General features: G+C 40.2%; 1 protein-coding gene across 1 annotated transcript; it reads right to left on the bottom strand.

The window, feature by feature from the left end:
- Positions 1-2,140: 2,140 nt before the first annotated feature.
- On the bottom strand, positions 2,141-15,981 carry LOC126392185 (receptor for retinol uptake stra6-like). Its single transcript, XM_050047473.1, has 17 exons — positions 15,822-15,981; positions 15,279-15,345; positions 12,752-12,837; positions 12,522-12,661; positions 11,917-12,083; positions 9,532-9,639; positions 8,805-8,872; positions 7,479-7,558; positions 7,229-7,290; positions 6,951-7,113; positions 6,774-6,849; positions 5,294-5,427; positions 4,384-4,501; positions 4,178-4,279; positions 3,938-4,101; positions 3,616-3,753; positions 2,141-2,883 (listed from the first exon to the last, which is right to left on the bottom strand). Exons 1-17 carry the CDS (start codon positions 15,920-15,922, stop codon positions 2,624-2,626), a joined length of 2,034 nt encoding a protein of 677 aa, XP_049903430.1. The 5' UTR covers positions 15,923-15,981; the 3' UTR covers positions 2,141-2,623.
- Positions 15,982-17,773: the final 1,792 nt, after the last annotated feature.

The raw sequence follows: 17,773 nt of genomic DNA, 5'->3' as shown, positions 1-17,773 counted from the left end.
ACATAACTGCATAAAGCTGATGCAAAACTGGACCATGAACTCTTATTGACTCCCTAACCCGGTTCTGCTGCTGCCATTGATCAGCACTGCCACTGAACATTGTGCATGTCAATATATAATTACTAAATGGCCTCGACAGTGCTGCTCCAGCAGAGCACAATGAAAGTTTAGAGTGAGGTTGCTGGAACAAAGATCTCATAACAGTAGACACATTTTGTTTAGAGGCAATGCTTGTTTTTAGAATATTGCCCCCGTTAGTGTGTGGGTCATTTATTTACATGTGAAATATTGTTCTTGGGGCCCTTGAGGGTCAGAGGTAGCAGCCCAGCCACCAGAAGAAAATGTTAGTATTTTACTTTTCTGCAGACCACGAATACATTAAATTTCCAGCGGCGTTTTAGGCACGAAAAGTGACAGTTTTTCACCAAGACATCACTGCTTTTCCAGCCAGAATAGTGGTATTTTGGGTCATGATGTTTTCTTAACCATAACCAAGTGTTCTTTGGGCCTAAATCTAACCAGACATTAACCACAGTGCTGCTGAAGTTTCATACCAGTCTCTCATTCTAAAATCATCGATATCTGGCGCTTGGGCAGTGATTTGTGATGTTAGACAGTGACAAAAAAAGCCATCCTTTAACTCTGGCATGGTACGCAGCCAGTCGCTGTTAGTTAATTAGTTAGCTTAACAGCTCTCGGTGACATTACGGAAAAACTCAACGGGACAAGAGCAAAAGTTAAGGCAGCAGAAGTCGGGTATGAGTGGTGTCGGATGGGTCCAACAAACACCAACTTTCAACCAGGAGAGAAGTGTTCGCGTCCCGTAAGATTAGAAAGCCAAACCCTGTTCTTTTTTTCCAAAACCCAACATGTTTTTGTTGTTGATGTGCGTTTGTTGTTGAAGGAAAAAAAACATCAATTCGGGGTGTTCTACTGACGTAGTGCGTTTATTTTGAAAGAGACTGTATATAAACTGTAAATTTCCTGTGAAAACTGAAGCATATTTTGAAATCAGACAATGCACAGGCAGAACTTGACACGGTATCCCACGAGGTCGGAGTGAGAATGTGTTGAAATTTTCAACATATCCGCTACATAATGATGTGCAAATGTTCGTGGTTTACAGAAACGTACAGTGCCAGTATTTTTTCTGGCAATTGGGTTGGGAGTAGAGGTCTTCACGGGTCTGAAATGATGGACCCAAACCTGAAAAGACCCAAGAAATTTGTTCTGACAGCCATTTGGGCCCAATAACTTTTAAAACTATACATACCTGACACGTTTTAGCCCAGGATATTACAGATCCAACCCACTGCATATCCGACAGAAGAGAGACCCAAGACTTTGGTCTATTTTATGGACCCAACAAACCCTGAAATTAAAATTGCTACTAAAAGTCAGATACAACATGCTGTTCTTACCCATCTTAAGCCCTATTTGCACAGGACTAGTATTACCTGGGGAACCTTATGTCATTCAGAAATCCATCTCTGATCCTAAATCAGCCTGATCATCACTCAAGTTACACACGTACAGTGCTTATTTGTTTTTCTTGTTAATCACATGCTTCTCAGATCCACTCAGGTATTACACATATGATAAACAGACCCCCACCCCTGTGGTATTAGAATGGGACCTGAGTCAAACTCAACAGACCATGATAAAACATGAACCCTAACTCGTACAGGTTCCTGGAGTCCAGGTAGTCCCGTGAAAACCTCTAGTCAGAGCCTAAAAAGGGGGAACTGCCCATTGGTTCGACAGCCCAATATTAAACTCAAGTCCGTTCCAAAATCATCATGATGCCCTGTGGTCAAGGTCTGGTTAGGTTTAGACACAAAAACCACTTGGTTAGGGTCAGGAAAAGATCATGGTGTGGGTTAAAATGAAAAAGAAAGTGACAAACATATAAGCCGTGAGCCTGCTCCGCCTCAAGCCGGTCGCGGCGCACCATACGCCCACCGCGAGCCGTTCAGCACCATGGACAGTCGGACTAATGGGATGTCGAACCAATGGGCTGTCGAACCAATGACATGGACCCCTAAAAAGGCATCTAGCCCACCTGCCTTGTGGGTGATTGCAGGGTTTACCCAAGCAATCTGTAATGAAGGACAAACACACCAGTATTAGATGTGTATTGGGATGTTACTGGAGCACATTTCAACCATAACATTTGTATCATAGGAACAACAAAGGTGCTGTTGGCTTTGAGTTTGTCACCATGTTCCTGAATTGACCTTCATTAGAGACTCTTTGGATAAACCCTGACTGACTTTATTGTTTTATTCTTGTGTCCTCATCTGGACCTTGTAAAAATCTAGCATCATCACAGTTTACTCCAAACAAGATCACATTGGACGTGTTCACACTCAAAAACGAAATGGCAGGGCTGCACCAAAACCAGCTCTGCACTTGGCGCTGATCAATGAGCCCAGCATCACAAGCTGTCCCTAACCTTAAACAGATGTTTCGGTTGCCTAACCCTGCCATTACCAAAGAATAAAAGAATAAAAATGTGATTGGTTGCAGGCCAAGTCTTTTTTTATGTGAGTATAACTAGATATGTGCTAAATACAGTTTTGTTTGGAGTAAACGGTCAACCACACCCTACAGATTAAGGATCTTATTCAGTTTTATCTTGGTTTGTCGGGGTCTCGGTGGGCTCGACCGGCTCGTCAGCTGGCTTGTCGGCCTCCTTCTTGCTGCCTTTCTTGGAGCTGTGGCTTGGTGTCCCGTTCAGGATGCTCTCCGAGGTCTGCAGTGTCTGGAAGTGCTTCCTGGAGCCCAGCAGAGATGGGTTGTTGACCAGCGTGTACAGCAGCAGCCAGCGGCAGCAAATCCTCCTCCTGCTGGTCGCCTTGTTTGGCCTGTTTTCCTGAATCCCTTCCTCCTGCTGGTCGCCTTGTTTGGCCTGTTTTCCTGAATCCCTGAAAGCATGGAGGAGCAGGCTGTCAGGGCAGAATGAGACACCAAACTGAGGGATGAATGCATGTACTGTATGACGCTGTGTATGTACAGTATGTTTTGATTTGGAAACCTCACTCCAGTCATAGTGATCTCTGTATTTCAACAACTGAAAGAGTCCTTCAAGGAATTTTACGACCTCCTTGAATCCATAAAACCCTCTTCATGTACAGTAGCCCAAAATGCAGAAACACTGGCTCTAGATAGGACCATTCACATTTTCGTGTTTTCATGTTTTAATGCTTTCATATTTTCATATTTTCACATCGGCCACCGTATGTCACAGCCTCCCTGGATTTTTTGGTACAGACGAGTTCACATTTGATGTTTGGAGATAAATGTCTTGATGACTCTTGGATGGATTGCCATGACATTTGGTGCATGGTTTTTGTAAACTTTGGTGGACTTTTCAGCTAGTGCCATCATCAAGTCCAAATTTTTATTAGTCGTTCTAATAGTTTCAGTTTCTTAACGAGCATTACAGCCTCAGGTGTTGCATTGCAGTGGCCTTAGATTTCTGGCCCTGTTAATATTCAGTCCTGGAATTCAATAGATTTTAAATGAAATCAACAAAGCACAGGTCAGATGTAAAGCTCTGCTGCATGTATGTAAGGATATGTATTTTATGTGTGTTTGTAGTTCAGAGTCTACCTTCCTCTGCGTCTCTTATTTTCTGCCCGGCTCTGCCGCCCTCGACCATCATGTCCAGCAGCAGCCCACAGAAAGCCTTCATCACCGGGTGTGACTGGCTGACCTCCACCTTCAGGGAGTGGGCGTAGTATCGGTAGGCTGGGTGGGGTCAAAGGTAAAGTGGGAATGAGAGCATGGCCATAAAATATCTTCAAGTCTCTCCCTTTATTTTCTTTAATAATGTAGCTTTTATGTCATATTTAATAAGTAATGTTGATGTTGGTAATTAAGTTATTTACGGCGTAAGATTCTATTGTTGCCCATAGACTGTGATAAATTATACCTGGGTCGTAGGACTCTGCGGTGCGGTGCAGCAGACTGATGTCAATACGACCAAGATGGACGATGTTGAACAAAGCTGTTATCACCATTCTCCAAATTCCAACTATCAGTCCCACCACAGTGTTGATCAGGAACAGCAGGTACGTCAGGAGGAACAGACTCTCTCTGGAAATCAACATAAAATATTTCAGAAAAAAATAACAAATAGCACACTATACAAACATTAATGAGCTTCACACACCTGTTGTTCAAGTCTCTTGTACCACCCTCTTTTTTGATGAAAGCAAACTTAGCAGTTACATGTTGAAGCACTGTAACCAGGATCAGTGTGACCCAGCCCGGCCTGAAACATCACAAAGATGGGAAAAATAATTTAAATTAAATGTAATCTCCATTATGATCACTAATCACAAAATTTAAAAAGAGCTACTGTACACACTGACTCACCATGCCTTCCCCGCTATTTCAAAGACGACGAGATTACGGCCGTGAAACACAGGAATAATGATCAAAAACACCAGGAACAAGAAGCAGATGAAAAACACGATAGTCTGAATCGCCATTCCTGCCAACACAACACGGACACAGCTTATTTTTAACACATTCTTAAGAGGCATTATAATTTTTCTTCTAAGCTTTCTTTAATAAAACAATTCATTAAAACTCTGAATTATCAGTAGCATATGAATTTAGATTTGCATTAATTAAAAGATAAGGCTGGCACTCCTCTGCCTTTTTGGTGTATTTTGTCAACAAATCCCATGAAAAGACCAAAGTCTGTCTTCCTGACATTGAGTCAAAATGAATGCAGTGTTTGTGAACATGTCACCCAGTGCAACAGTGTGGCTCATTGATGTGTTTTAATAGTTTTTGGACAACAATATAAGTGTGTGGCACAAAAAACTAAGCTATCATTCTTCAGGAAAGTATCCAGAAACTTTGATCTGACACTTGAAATTCCACTCAGGTGCCTCCCATTTCCCTTAATCATCTTTGACATGTTTCCACAGCTTGATTAGAGTCCACCTGAGGACAATTTCAACTGATTGGACATGATTTGGAGAGGCACACACATCTGTCTTTATAAGGTCTCAGCAAAAGAGAAAGCTTTGATGCCGCTTTGTTTGTTACTTTGGGGTTTTGAGGGTAGATTGATGAGGGAAAAATGCTGAGAAAAAAATGAAGGGGTCTGAATACTTTCTGAATGCTGTGCACCACTTGCTAGCAGGATTAATTCATTGTTGGTGTTCTTCTCTTTGAGTTTTGTTGACAATAAGAAAAATATAGAAACTTGCCAGCATTTTCCTCTAAATAAAGTCAAAGTCAATGGTGATTATTCATTGTATTAGAGCTTTACCCAGGCAGATGATCGCAGCTTGGTATCCTGTCAATCCCATCCAACAGACAATACCAGGCTTAGATGGACGGATGGTTTTCTGGCTGTTATAAATGTTGTAAATGTCTCCTTTATACAGTCCTTTCAGGTTTGACCTGGAACAAATTAAAACCAGTAAAACATGAGGTTCAGGCAGGAATGCCTGGAAATCCAAAAGCCATCAAAAGCATAACAAACCAACAAAGAAGAGTCAACAGGGTTATAGAAAATGGTAGAAAATGTGAAGTGACTGATCGCTTTGATGGACATGAAACTCTTGGAACAGATGATTGAGACCAAACCTGAGCTAAAAGACTGGGGACATGCCTCCAAATGAATGCTGATGTTATTCTGTGTTCAGAGGATGTGTTAACTGTTGAAGTGGCCAAGGTGGGGCACTGACTTATGCAGGAGTGGCATAAAGTTAACAGACCTATCAATCACAACACAACAGAGTGGCACTATACACGTCATATAAAGCATCCTAGCTTAGAGTTTATAATCACCTATAACTAAGAATTGTGCTGTTTGTATCTACGTACTGAACACGGAGTCTGTTGTTTCTACAGTAGCCCAAAATGGACAAATCAAACACTGGTTCTAGATAGGGCCATTCACGTTTTCACGTTAGCCACTGTAGTTCTCCGACACGCTTTGAATATAGGAGAAGTTTTAGTTGGTTGCAATCTGCAACCTCACTGCTAGATGCCACTAAATCCTAAATACTAGGCATTTTCATCTTCAAATAGAAACTGTACCTTTTTAAAAGGTAGGCTACACTAAAGAAAACAATGCACACTCAAATTACAGCCACCGTATAAAGTACCAAAAAAATTAAATTAAAAAAGCCTGCGTGGAAAAAAAAATTATTGATAAAATCGTGCACAACATCAAATTTCTACATCAAACCAAATCTTACTCTAAGTGCACAGTCACACATGAGTGAATGCAGGTGAGTGACCATCACCTGCAAGGCAATATTTGTGCTGAATGTCGGCAGTGCCTGATGTGACAGCTACAGAACGCTAGCTTGCTGGTAAATACCGTGAAATATGATGTTATTAGTACATACATGGTGACAGTCAGTGTCTCCTCCACACATACTTCTTTGCTATTGGTTGAGGCTGCAACTTTGCTGGTCAAAGTTTACAGAAGTTAAACTCCAGGTGATGTATGGATGTGACTTTGCTTTGCTGACGGAAGCAAATATTTTATTCGCCCCTTTGCTTGCACTCAGTGGGAGTGAACACATATTTGCCAGTGTTAGTTCACTCTTGTGACAGGACACCGACCCTTATTCTGTCTAGGCCATACAATGTTAATGCTAATGCTGCCTCTCAGGCTTAAGACTGAATTGTCCCCATAAACTTCATTTCCGTTTACATGTCAAACAGTTCAAACAAAGGTTAAGCCCTCAACCAGGAAGATAGCCAGTTATAGTTTATGATAATACTGGACTTACCTGTGAAGTACCATGGACCTCATGAGCATGACGAGGCTGACCAAACAAGACAGGGTCATCGCACAGAGGTAGCACACTGACAAACAATGTGGTGGGAAAAATAACAAAGTTAGTCACCTTTCTTATAACGATACCCTCCAAGATTTTTGTTAAAAGCGTAACAGTCGCCCCACATACCTTCCAGCAACCAAGTATAGAAGGTCACGATCCTGACAACCTCCATTCTGTCATCTGACAAGACGATCCCAAAGCCCAGTAACAGGAAGGCGATGTTTTCATCAATACCAGCACGGACAATATGGAGAGTCGGGACCACCAGGACGACTAACAGCAACGCTGTCTGAAAGGCAAACACATTCACATTCACATGATGATTTATGCTCCACAAAGGCAAAACTATAATTTATCAGATTTAAGAGGTGAAAGGTCATGACGACGGTCCGCGGATGACTTACATGATATATCGCCACGAGGGCAACAAATGCTGATACAGCCAGTTTCAGTGGAAAACGAAACACTGAAAGACAAAACAGCACAGTCACAGTAGATTTTAGTCACAGCCTTTTAGGACTTACCATCACTGCATCACATCAAATCTTTAGAGACTAACATGTTTAGATAAGCTGATGTCAGTTTTCCACTGAGTGTGACATTAATACAAAGTGGCTAATTTAAAAACATCTCTGCATCTCTCAATGCACACACCTTTTTCTGGAATATAAACATAACTCTTGGGCACCTCCAGGATTCTCTCTACCAGCGTTGGTTTATCTGTAGTTGATGAGCTGCAGTATAAACAGAGAACAAATTATGTTAACCGCAGACAGCATGCAGCCTTATCACTGGAAGAAAATGTTGGCATTGTACGTTTCTGGACACCAAAAATACGTTACTCTTGTATATTTTATCAGTATCATATCAGTGTTTCTGAAGTGACATAAGATATAAGCTGACAGACTTTTTAGCCTTCGAACGTGGGTGTTTTGTAGCAACCTGTCAGCATTTTTCCAGCAGCTTTAAAGGCTCCAATTGTTATTGTTTCATAACAAACCGTTAGTGTTTTTCCAGCAGCTTATTAGCCTCCAGACTTGGGTGTTTTGTAACGACTCATCGATGCGTTTCCAGCAGCTTTTTAGGCTCCAAACTTGGGTAATTTGTAATGACCCATTAGTGTTTCCAGCAGCTTTTCAGCCTCCAAACGTGGGTGATTTCTAGTGACCCATCAGTGTGTTTCCAGGAGATTTTTAGGCTCCAAATGTGGGTGTTTTCTAACTACCCATCTGTGTTTTTCCAGCAGCTTTTAATGCTTCAGTTGTTGTTGTTTTTGTAGCAACCTATAAAGGTTTTCCCAGCGGCTTTTTAGGCTCCAAGCATGTCTGTTTTTGTAGCAACCTGTCTGGTTTTCCAGCAGCTTTGAAGGCTCAAATGTTGGTATTTTGTAGCAACCTGTCTGTGTTTTTCCAGCAGCTTTTTTAACAGAGACATCACTGCTTGTCCTGCCGGGATTGTGCCCCCAAAACTTGGTATTTTAAGCCCAAACATGGTCTTTCCCTAACCATAACCAAGTGTTTTTTGTGCTTAAACCCAACAACACATTAAACACAGCATTGTTGAAGCATATCATATATGTTGAAACATATCCACTATAGAATAACATAAAAATGTTATCCATCTGTGGTTTGCAGAAACGAACAATGCCAATATTTTTTCTGGTGATTTGGCTTGTAGTATGAATAATCCTTTAAATTTTAAGCAGGATGACTTCTGTACTGTATTTTGCCATTAATCTTTTCAAATGGTTTTATCTATCTGCTTATTATTTTATTTGTCCTTTGTCCCTTTCTGCTTTTTCTTTGTTGATATTTCACATCTTAATTCAGCTCAATGTGTAGTAATACTACTGTACATTTTATTTTCTATTCCAATGATGAAATGAATGTCAGGTTGTGGTTGTTGCTTTCTGTGTGGCATGTGGTCTAAATAAAGCTGGGAGGGACTAAAACATGTTTTCATCACTGTGTCTTTATTCACCTGGCAGCTTGGGACTTTTTCTTGAGAAGTAGCTTCACATAGTTGGTGTAGTAGCTGCTGTCAAGGTCCTGTAAGCAAAAAGAAATCTGTATTCACATCAAATCATGATCTATAATGAGTCACCACATGAGAGGATGGTCATTTCCTGAGCAATGTCTAGTAGAAAACTTTGCCAGAGTGACTGTAAGTGGGGTTCAGCATCATTGCAAGGTGACAGAAGTTATTCTCCATTATGTGTAATTTAGGGTCTTGATACTTTACACTCCTGTCAGCTTTAATTGGTTGAAGACATAATGACATGAAAAGAGAACCACCCATCTCAATGGATGAGCTATAACAAGAATATATAAAAAATACAAGAAAATCTGACGTTAAGATAAAATAAGTGCTGGTTTTCCTGTTTATTTGTTTATTTGTTCTCCTCTAAATCATTAGTGAAAACTTTCGACAGATTAAACCTGCTGTTAAAACAAAAACTCTGTTGTATTAATATGTTTGGAAGGGATAAAAATATCACCTCCTTTGTCATAATCTGCTCAAGGACGCTGAGTTAAACCCACTCTGTTCCGCACAAGCTGCTTACAGTAATCATGGTTATGTTTTACATAGTTGAAATTCACGTTTCCGTCTTCAGATACGCCAGAGATTAGTTTGCATGTTGCTACTCACACGTTTATCATGGAGGACAAATGGTACTTTTGTAGCCTATTGGCTGAATTTTTCTCACCTCTTCAGTCTTTGGTCCTTTAGCAAACAGCAAAATAAACTGGACACAGAGATATGCAAGGCAGGCCAACTGAGGCAGACTTGCAAGCAGAGCGTAGTACTTGTAGATCTGTGAGGAAGAAAATGGAAAAAAAGTTAATGTTTTAATGAATCAATTCACCAGAAATGTCTTTGCAACCATGTTTTGAGACAAGTGGTTTCACGTGCCTCAGTTGAAATGAATGGAATCTTGTTTTTAGATGCTAAAAAGTTAAATAACAATGATAATAACAAAGGTGATATTGTGGTAAACTCAAGATCGCTGTGTCCTCATTATTTCATGGGAGCACCATGTATTTACACTCTGTTACCAATGCCGGCAGCATGACGAGGCACTAAATGTCTCATCTGCACTAAGCACTACCTGCTGTTTTTTTTCGGTCGTTGAGTTTAAAATGTTTAGCTTTTTATAAAACTCTGCAGCCGCTAATCACTGTCACTTTTTATCCAGCCATCCACTAACAGTGGGAGAGGGATGGGACAAAAACCACAAAGACCAACAGTCACATCAGGTGTGCTACACAACAACAACAACAACAACAACAACAACAACAACAACAACAGAGAAGAAATTTAAAATGAGCCCACACAGACCAGTGAATCTGTCCTCTCTCCCTACGTGTTTCCACCTTCCCTTCATCCAAAGTACTCTACCTTGTGCTGACATTTTTACTCTCACAGATATTCTGTATCATAGCAACCAAAGCATCTACTAATTGCCCCCCTTTATTCTACATTAAACAATGAACATGTATTTAATTTGTGAAAACTGTGTCATCTTTGTCACTTTATTAATCAGTTTTTAAAAAAAATTAAATGAAATTTAAAAGCAGCAATATATCCAATGATAGCCTAACAACAGAGAGATTTACAAAGCGCTAAAGTCAGGAAGTAGTTTGCAAAAAGACAATAATACCACAAATCGCAGAGATGAGCCACCCTTAATTACTGCAGGGGGAAATCTTTAACTGTGACAGCTCTATGTAAAGTTTCAATGTATCTGCTACACAGGAAGTAATGACAGGCATGTATTGTCTTGACACAAATAGAGACTAGACATTGGACAGCGTCAACATAGATATTACCCAGCTATCATCACTGCATATCTGTCAAAAATATCATAGAAAGTAAGAAATTATTCATTTAATCGAATCATTTTAATGGCATATTTTTATATCTTATTAGATATCTTATCTTGTTTGTTTTAGAAAGCTACTGACTATCTGAAAAAAAATATAAAAGAAAACCATGACAGAGATGGTTTTGCCTTTTTGAGGACATATGGCACGGTTTTTAAATTACAAATATTCTTTTTTTTTATCATTTATCTTTGAACACAGGTATACAGTATTTCCCAGGTGGCAAATCACTTGCAAAGGCTTGTGCTATGTCTCAAATCACATACTTCCCTCAGTACACTTCCATGTAGTATACTATGTGCACTATGTACTTATTGGTGGAGTACTTATAGGGTGTTGTCTCAAACCAGTGAGCAAATGAGCTGCAAATGAGCTAGTTAGCAAACTAGCATTAGCATTCACGTTATCGTTCGAGGTACCAAATCATTACAGACTGCTAAATTAACCCAACAAACATACTGCTGGCTTATATCCAATAACAGTATAGTGGTGCTTAGTGCAAAAAACACATGTATTTGTACAATGAAGCGACGTTCACGGTCACACAGTCCTCGGGCACTATTTCCAGTTTGAAAAGTGGTCCCTCCTCTTCCGCTACGTAGCCAACATGGTGACCATTGAGTGCGAGAAGTGTCCATAGTTCCAGTGCACTGCATTTTTCCATACTTCTCAGTGTGAGCGCACTTATGCACTCAAAATATTAAGTGTAAGTACAGAAGTACGTGATGTGAAACTCAGCATTGCTCTCTCTACGGGCCCCTCCATCCCAGGAGCCCCAGTGCAATTGCACTGCTTGCATTGTCTATATTTACACCCCTGCCACTACATAGTAGCGTATAAACGTTACATATACATGGTTTGCAGAAACATTTAAGGCAAATGTTTGTCATAAAAACTTTAATGTTGTGTTTACAGCTTACTCTGTTATCACCAAGTGGTCGCTATTACTGTAACAGCTGTGGTTGTTTAGGCCATTGTGGACAATTCTGCTGATCACTGGGCAGCACTGGCAATATTGGATTTTTATACATTTTTTTTGCATCAGTGTAATGAAGTATCCTAATTTGCCAGACTAGTTCAGACGATGGCACACACACCTGTCTGGTTATATAACTATATATTTCAATACTGTGACTGACAGTTACATATTACACATTATATATCATCCACCCCTCATGTGGAGCATCAACATGTCGTTGGTGTCTCACCTCTGGAGTCTTTGGGCAGTCAAACTTCTGCCACACCAGGATCCCGAAGTGACTGAAGGAGAGGAGCCCCCCAAACACATAACCTGCTTTATGCTGCAGAGTGCAACAGACCAACAGAGGATAATACAGGACAGGGTAGTAGAAGATGGCAATTATCTTCATGTACTCTGAAAAACAAGGGATAAAAGAAAAGAGCGTATCATCCTCTGATGTGTGACCTCCCACAGGAAAATCAATATGGACTGAGGAAAAAGAGGGAGCTGAAGTCCTGCCCTATTTCCCTGCCAGCATCTTTTTCTACCAGCCTTTGTAACATGACCTATTTTCTCAAAGGGTTTTCATCAAACTCTGATTTACATTTATTCAGATTCCCTACGCTTAAATTAAAGCAACTGTGTGAATTCTTATGTGCTCATCATTCATCTGTGATTACACAAAATGTTGATTAATTCTAATTATTCAAAATAAAACATTTGAGTGGATATGTTTGTTTTTTATCACCTGTGCTCCTGTTAGCATCATGACTGTTATCTTACCACATAAAATCTCAACAGCATATCTAGCTGTAAAGATGCACCTCTAAAATGATATATAAAAATGTCCACCTTTAATGTCCGCTGGAGTATCTTTGGAGAAAGGCAGAGGGTCTGGAGCGATCACCAGCATCGCCAGCTTGCTGAACACCAGCCCAAAAACTGCCATGACGAGGCCCTTTTTCTGAGTCTGGTCCAGGAAGTTGGCTGGACTGTGAGATCATGAACAGGAACATTTTCATAACATGAGACAAACCTGCAGTCTAAAGTCTCTCATTTATATCTGGACCTCCCAAATTCACCTGAAGATACTGGAGGATCCTCTCGTAAATCCTTGGCAGAGCTTGTTTTTCCTGGTGAGAGCTGCCAGGATTAACATCATCACCAGCTACAGGGAGAGATGACACTCTGTTACACCTCATACAGCTGTCACTTCACATACAGAGCAACTGTTCCACATCAGGGTTATGACGGTGTATGCTTGCACAATATGTGAACTGAATCATCGGCTAAATCATATCACTGTTTTCTCCAATGTCAGTCTCATCTGCTGCCTGAAGACGTTGCTTGCATCATAACAAGGATAGACCTTATCATGGGGTTATAAGCTGTGGGGTCAAAAGTTAGTAAGCAGACCTTGGGTTAAATGTTACATTTTGTCAAGTGATACTGATATTATCATAGCTGTAGATTTTGGGAGGGACACAGGGGACACATCCACCTTATTATTCACAACATGTGCATTTGTCACGCCTACTATAAACATTAAAACAGCAGGGGGGTTTTACTTTGACAAAATTAAAGACATTTATGGAATTTGCATGTTCTCCCCGTGTCAGCGCGGGTTTTCTTTGGGTACTCCGGCTTCCTCCCACAGTCCAAAGACATGCAGGTTAACTGGTGACTAAATTGTCCAGGGTGTACCTCTCACCCAGTGTCAGCTGGGATAGGCTCCAACCGCCCACAACCCCCAAAGAGGATAAGCAGTTACGGAAAATGTATGAATGAATGAATGAATGAATGAATGAATGACACCACAAATGATGCAAAAAAAAAAGCACAAATGGGGGCATAGAAATCCTCCTGAATTAAGTACAATTAAGTGTTTGATGCTCAAAATTTTCTGATGAAGGACTGCCAAATCCCTCGTTTCATATGTGTCTTGCTCATGGCGTTAGGTGGAAAATTTGACTTGAAAATGTTGTCATGGCACTTTTTATGTGTATAGCACAATGAATATATTTATCTCTATTTAAACGAGGATGTTACAGTAAAACATGTGCTTAGCTGAAATACATGATAGCGTCTTTCTTGTGCTGTTAAAATAATGAATGTAACCACTATGACATCACCCATTGGTTTGCGAATTTTCATTTTGAAGCCTCAGGTTTGGTATTTTGTTTCTGAGCTGTTTTTGGAGCCATAAGTGACCAAATTTGGAGGAGAGAGTGGAGCTGTGGAGGAGCGTGAGGTGGATCTGACTCAGAAACTATGGTGACACATTGCAGAGAGCCTGTCACTCAAAGCGCTCCTCCACCAACTTAATTGTGTGTGACTTAAAGCCTTCATACATTTTAAATAGATGAGCTACTTAAAAATTCACGCCTCATACACTTGTCATGAAGGAGGAAACTAGCTTTAGAGACCAGGCTGTAAACATGTTTGTTTCTGCTGTAAAGTTGGGCATTTTAACATGCGAGTCTATGGGGACTGACTCACTTTTAGAGCCAGCCTCAAGTGGTCATTAGAGGAACTGCAGTTTCTGGCACTACCGCATTGGCTTCTTTTTCAGCCTGGGAGGTTACCGCTTGGTCTTAAATTATTGCAGCCAAATTTTGTCTGGCAAATCATGAGTTGACTGGCCAATGATCTGCCACCCCATGGCTTTAGAAAAATGCCCATGTGTCATCATCACTACCAGAGAGTCATACTGTACTGCACCTCCTTTTATTTTTACATTAATGCTGCTCATAGTACTTGTCAGCTTCAGTATCTCATTAAAAGTATACAACTTTATTAAAAACAAAGTAAAGCAGCTCTGTAGATGGAATTGGAAGTCAGGATAAAGCATACGTCCATCATGAGAAAACACATAAAGAACCTCATTTTGCAGAGTCTTCAGACCACATCTTGTTATTTCTGATCAGCTGCAGTGACCCAGCTGTCACAGTTTATTCTACATTATTTACTCTGTGGTTACAGCATGGAGAGCTTTTGTTCAGTTTAACAATGGCAAACATCATTAAACTGAACGTCAGCCTGAAGCAAAGACAGACGAAAGAGTCAGAGGAAAAAGAATCTGATGGAAGATACAAAAACTTCAGAACAAAACCTACACTCACTGTATTCCACTCACATTTTATTTAGGAGGAGAGCAGATAGATAGGAGGAGAGTCTATCAGTCGGGCATCAGCTTTGGTCACTGTTTACTTCCTGTCAGCTGCTACTATTAACAAACAGAAATACAAAGGGACCTATGGAGAGTGTTTGCGTGCTATTTGATCACCTAGTAGTTCCCTGCAAAGTGAATTTTATAGGGTATTCAGCCATGGGCATTATTGCTATGTGGCAATATTGGATTTTTATACATATTTTGCATCACTGTGATAAAGCACCTTGAGTTGCCCGACTGAATTAGGCGAAAATTAACGTTCCTGTCTGGTCATGTAACTGTATATTTTAACATTAAGATTAAAATTTACATATTACACATCACATCCACCCTTGATTTGTTACATGATTGCAACATGTTGTGTCTCACCTCTGGAGCCTTTGAGCAGCCAAACACTGAATAATAAAATGTACAGTTCCTTTGTTGAGCATACTTACAGATATCGACAGCATGCATATGTGGAAGAGCTTGTCGTCCACTGTGGGGTCACATGGTAAAATAACTCTGTGACACAAAGGCAAAACACATTCAAATAAACAAAGTGGAATACTTGGCAAGAGTTTGAACAAAAAAAGCAAATATTTGTAAAACAATAGAGAAATATTTTAAAATTTGCAAAACAAACAGCTACTGCAAATATTTTGCCACAGTTTTTTGATTTTCACAACTATGATTGGTGTTGGATAAGTGATACATATGATTTGATTATTTCAAGATATTTTAAGATGCTCAAGTTGAATTTAAAATCAATTGTTTCCCAGTAGCAGAACTGATTTCACCTCTGTAATGTTCAAATTAAGTACAATAAAATCACCACCTTTGCCACAAAGTAATAAATTCCCATACTGCACATCTACAAAGAATCACTACTTTACAATATCAATAATTAAAGAGGAATGAAAATCAGATTTTTCTTTCCAAACAGACCCTTTTGACACCTTTGACACACAAAATGATCTGCATAAGGTTTTTCTACTCACTCTTTGGGTGGTTTGGTTGGCTCTGCATTGTTCGAGTACCAGTCTGAATAATCATAGTAGGAATATTCAAAAGGCTCAAAGTCAACTTTGCTCTGATTCATCGCAGCTGATCAGTTGAGTCAAATGGGATGAAGCAGGATGATTAAAGATCCAGAGGACTCACGGATCCTCTTCCCCTGGTCGAGTAACCTCGCTCAGTGACCTGCTGGTGCAGTGACGTGTCGGGACAGTTTGGCCCAAACACCCAGACACATTCCAGTATTACCGGGATTAACGACTGCACAGAGGGGAGTACGAGGAGAGAGAGAGATTCAACATTACAGAGAATGAGAGAAGAAGTGGAGGAAGAAACTGACCTAAAGTGACCTCTGGTGCTCCTTGATGTGATATTGTTTCTATTTAATATGATACTTCTAAACTTGGCTTCATCATTCAACTTCAATATAATTAATTTTAAGGTTAGCTGTGTAGGATTTAGTGACATCTAACATTAAGGTTGCAAAACTGAAACTTTTTTTGTGTGTCAAGCATGTAGGGGAACTATGGTGGTCAGCACAAAGCATGAATGGCCCTATCTAGAGCCAGGGTTTTGGAGGTTGGGAGTCACCAAAGAAAGTTTTGTTTGTGCTTCCCTCTGACCTTTCTCACTCCCACACTATGCCTATTTGTACATTTTCCTCTGAAGTTAAACACGACCCTTCACACACCATGTTCTGCCTCATGTAATTAATGTTATGGTGTCTGATACATTTTAATGTCCCATGTTTGGTGTATTGAAATAAAAGCTCTCTGTGAGATTCCTTATTGAGATTAGGTAATGTCAATTTTTGCGCTGCAACGTGCAGGTAACCTGTTTGCCTCCCTCTGCCTGTTACTTAAGAGACTAATCTTATAATAAGATGAAAATCTCTCATTTCAACAGGGGCAACCTTTGTGTGCAAAGCGCTTAGGAAAGGCCAGAATGAGAATGTGGATTGTTTTACACGTGAGGCAGGACGTCAGCTCAGGATCACTCTGAACCTGTGTTTTATTTTTATGACATGAAAGGAAGAAATGAATTAAAGCAGATTTACTGATCAGATCACAGACGTTTAACTCTAACAAACTGGAGCATAAAGATGGACTCCGGTAAACCTTCTACTGTTCATTATATGTGTCATAAAGAAAATTTAAAGGTACATTTTCAGCCACTTTGCTGTGAAATCAAATGGATCCCCTTTGAGAGTTCAAAGTTTCTTAATCTGGATGTATGAGCTGGCTCATATGACAGACGCTGCAGAGGGCCAGCTGATCTGATCAGCAGGATTTTCTGACTAAGGGCCTCGCACACAACGCTCAACCGCTGCTATTTCAACACAAAAGGCAGCCAATCATGTCAAGACACATGTGTTAGATGCTCTTAAAGCTCCCACAATAATAAATGGCTGCACTAGAACCGAAGCTGTGAATTCACTCCTCCTGCCTGGAGTCATTTTTTACAATTTCCCTTGCAGTGTGAGACTTAAAAAAAAAGCATTTGATGTGTCCACCCCCTGCGTCCAGCTCTGCTCCTCTCATGTTTGTCATGTGTTTGAATTAGAAGGTGAAGTAATACTGACTGACGTCTGTTATCAGACTGACATTCAGTTGTGGTGCAGCAACACTCGCTTTAACTACACCCGTCTGCTTTCAGGTCTCATTTCAAAGTGGAGAACACTTTATTTCAGTGATACTGTAATACTGTCACTATACAGTTGTCTAAAAATATGTGGTACAAAGTGTCACATTAATGACTGTAAACTGTGGTAGAAACAAGCAAAGAAATGAGACCATGAAGAGCTAGAGGAATGGAGATGTTTTTAATCTGTCTTTCATTACCAGAAACTAAAAGATTTGCTCTATTTACTCTGGAAGAAGAGCGTGTACTTCCTGTTTTGGAGACAGACAGACAGACAGTCCTTTATGATGCTTTT

Source organism: Epinephelus moara, chromosome 1 (assembly GCF_006386435.1).
Source record: "Epinephelus moara isolate mb chromosome 1, YSFRI_EMoa_1.0, whole genome shotgun sequence".
NCBI classification, from domain to species: Eukaryota; Metazoa; Chordata; class Actinopteri; order Perciformes; family Serranidae; genus Epinephelus; species Epinephelus moara.
The sequence above is the reverse complement of the archived record's forward strand: the minus strand, read 5'-3'. Positions and strand labels throughout refer to the sequence as shown.

Bases quoted from the DNA above. Each gene is read 5' to 3' on its own strand.
- LOC126392185 (XM_050047473.1), bottom strand. From the start codon at position 15,922: ATGAATCAGAGCAAAGTTGACTTTGAGCCTTTTGAATATTCCTACTAT. The intron at 7,291-7,478 runs GTGTGTGCATTG...TTTGTCTTTCAG, and splicing joins TGTTTATATTCCAGAAAAAG to TGTTTCGTTTTCCACTGAAA. The intron at 5,428-6,773 runs GTAAGTCCAGTA...AATTTGTTCCAG, and splicing joins AGGTCCATGGTACTTCACAG to GTCAAACCTGAAAGGACTGT.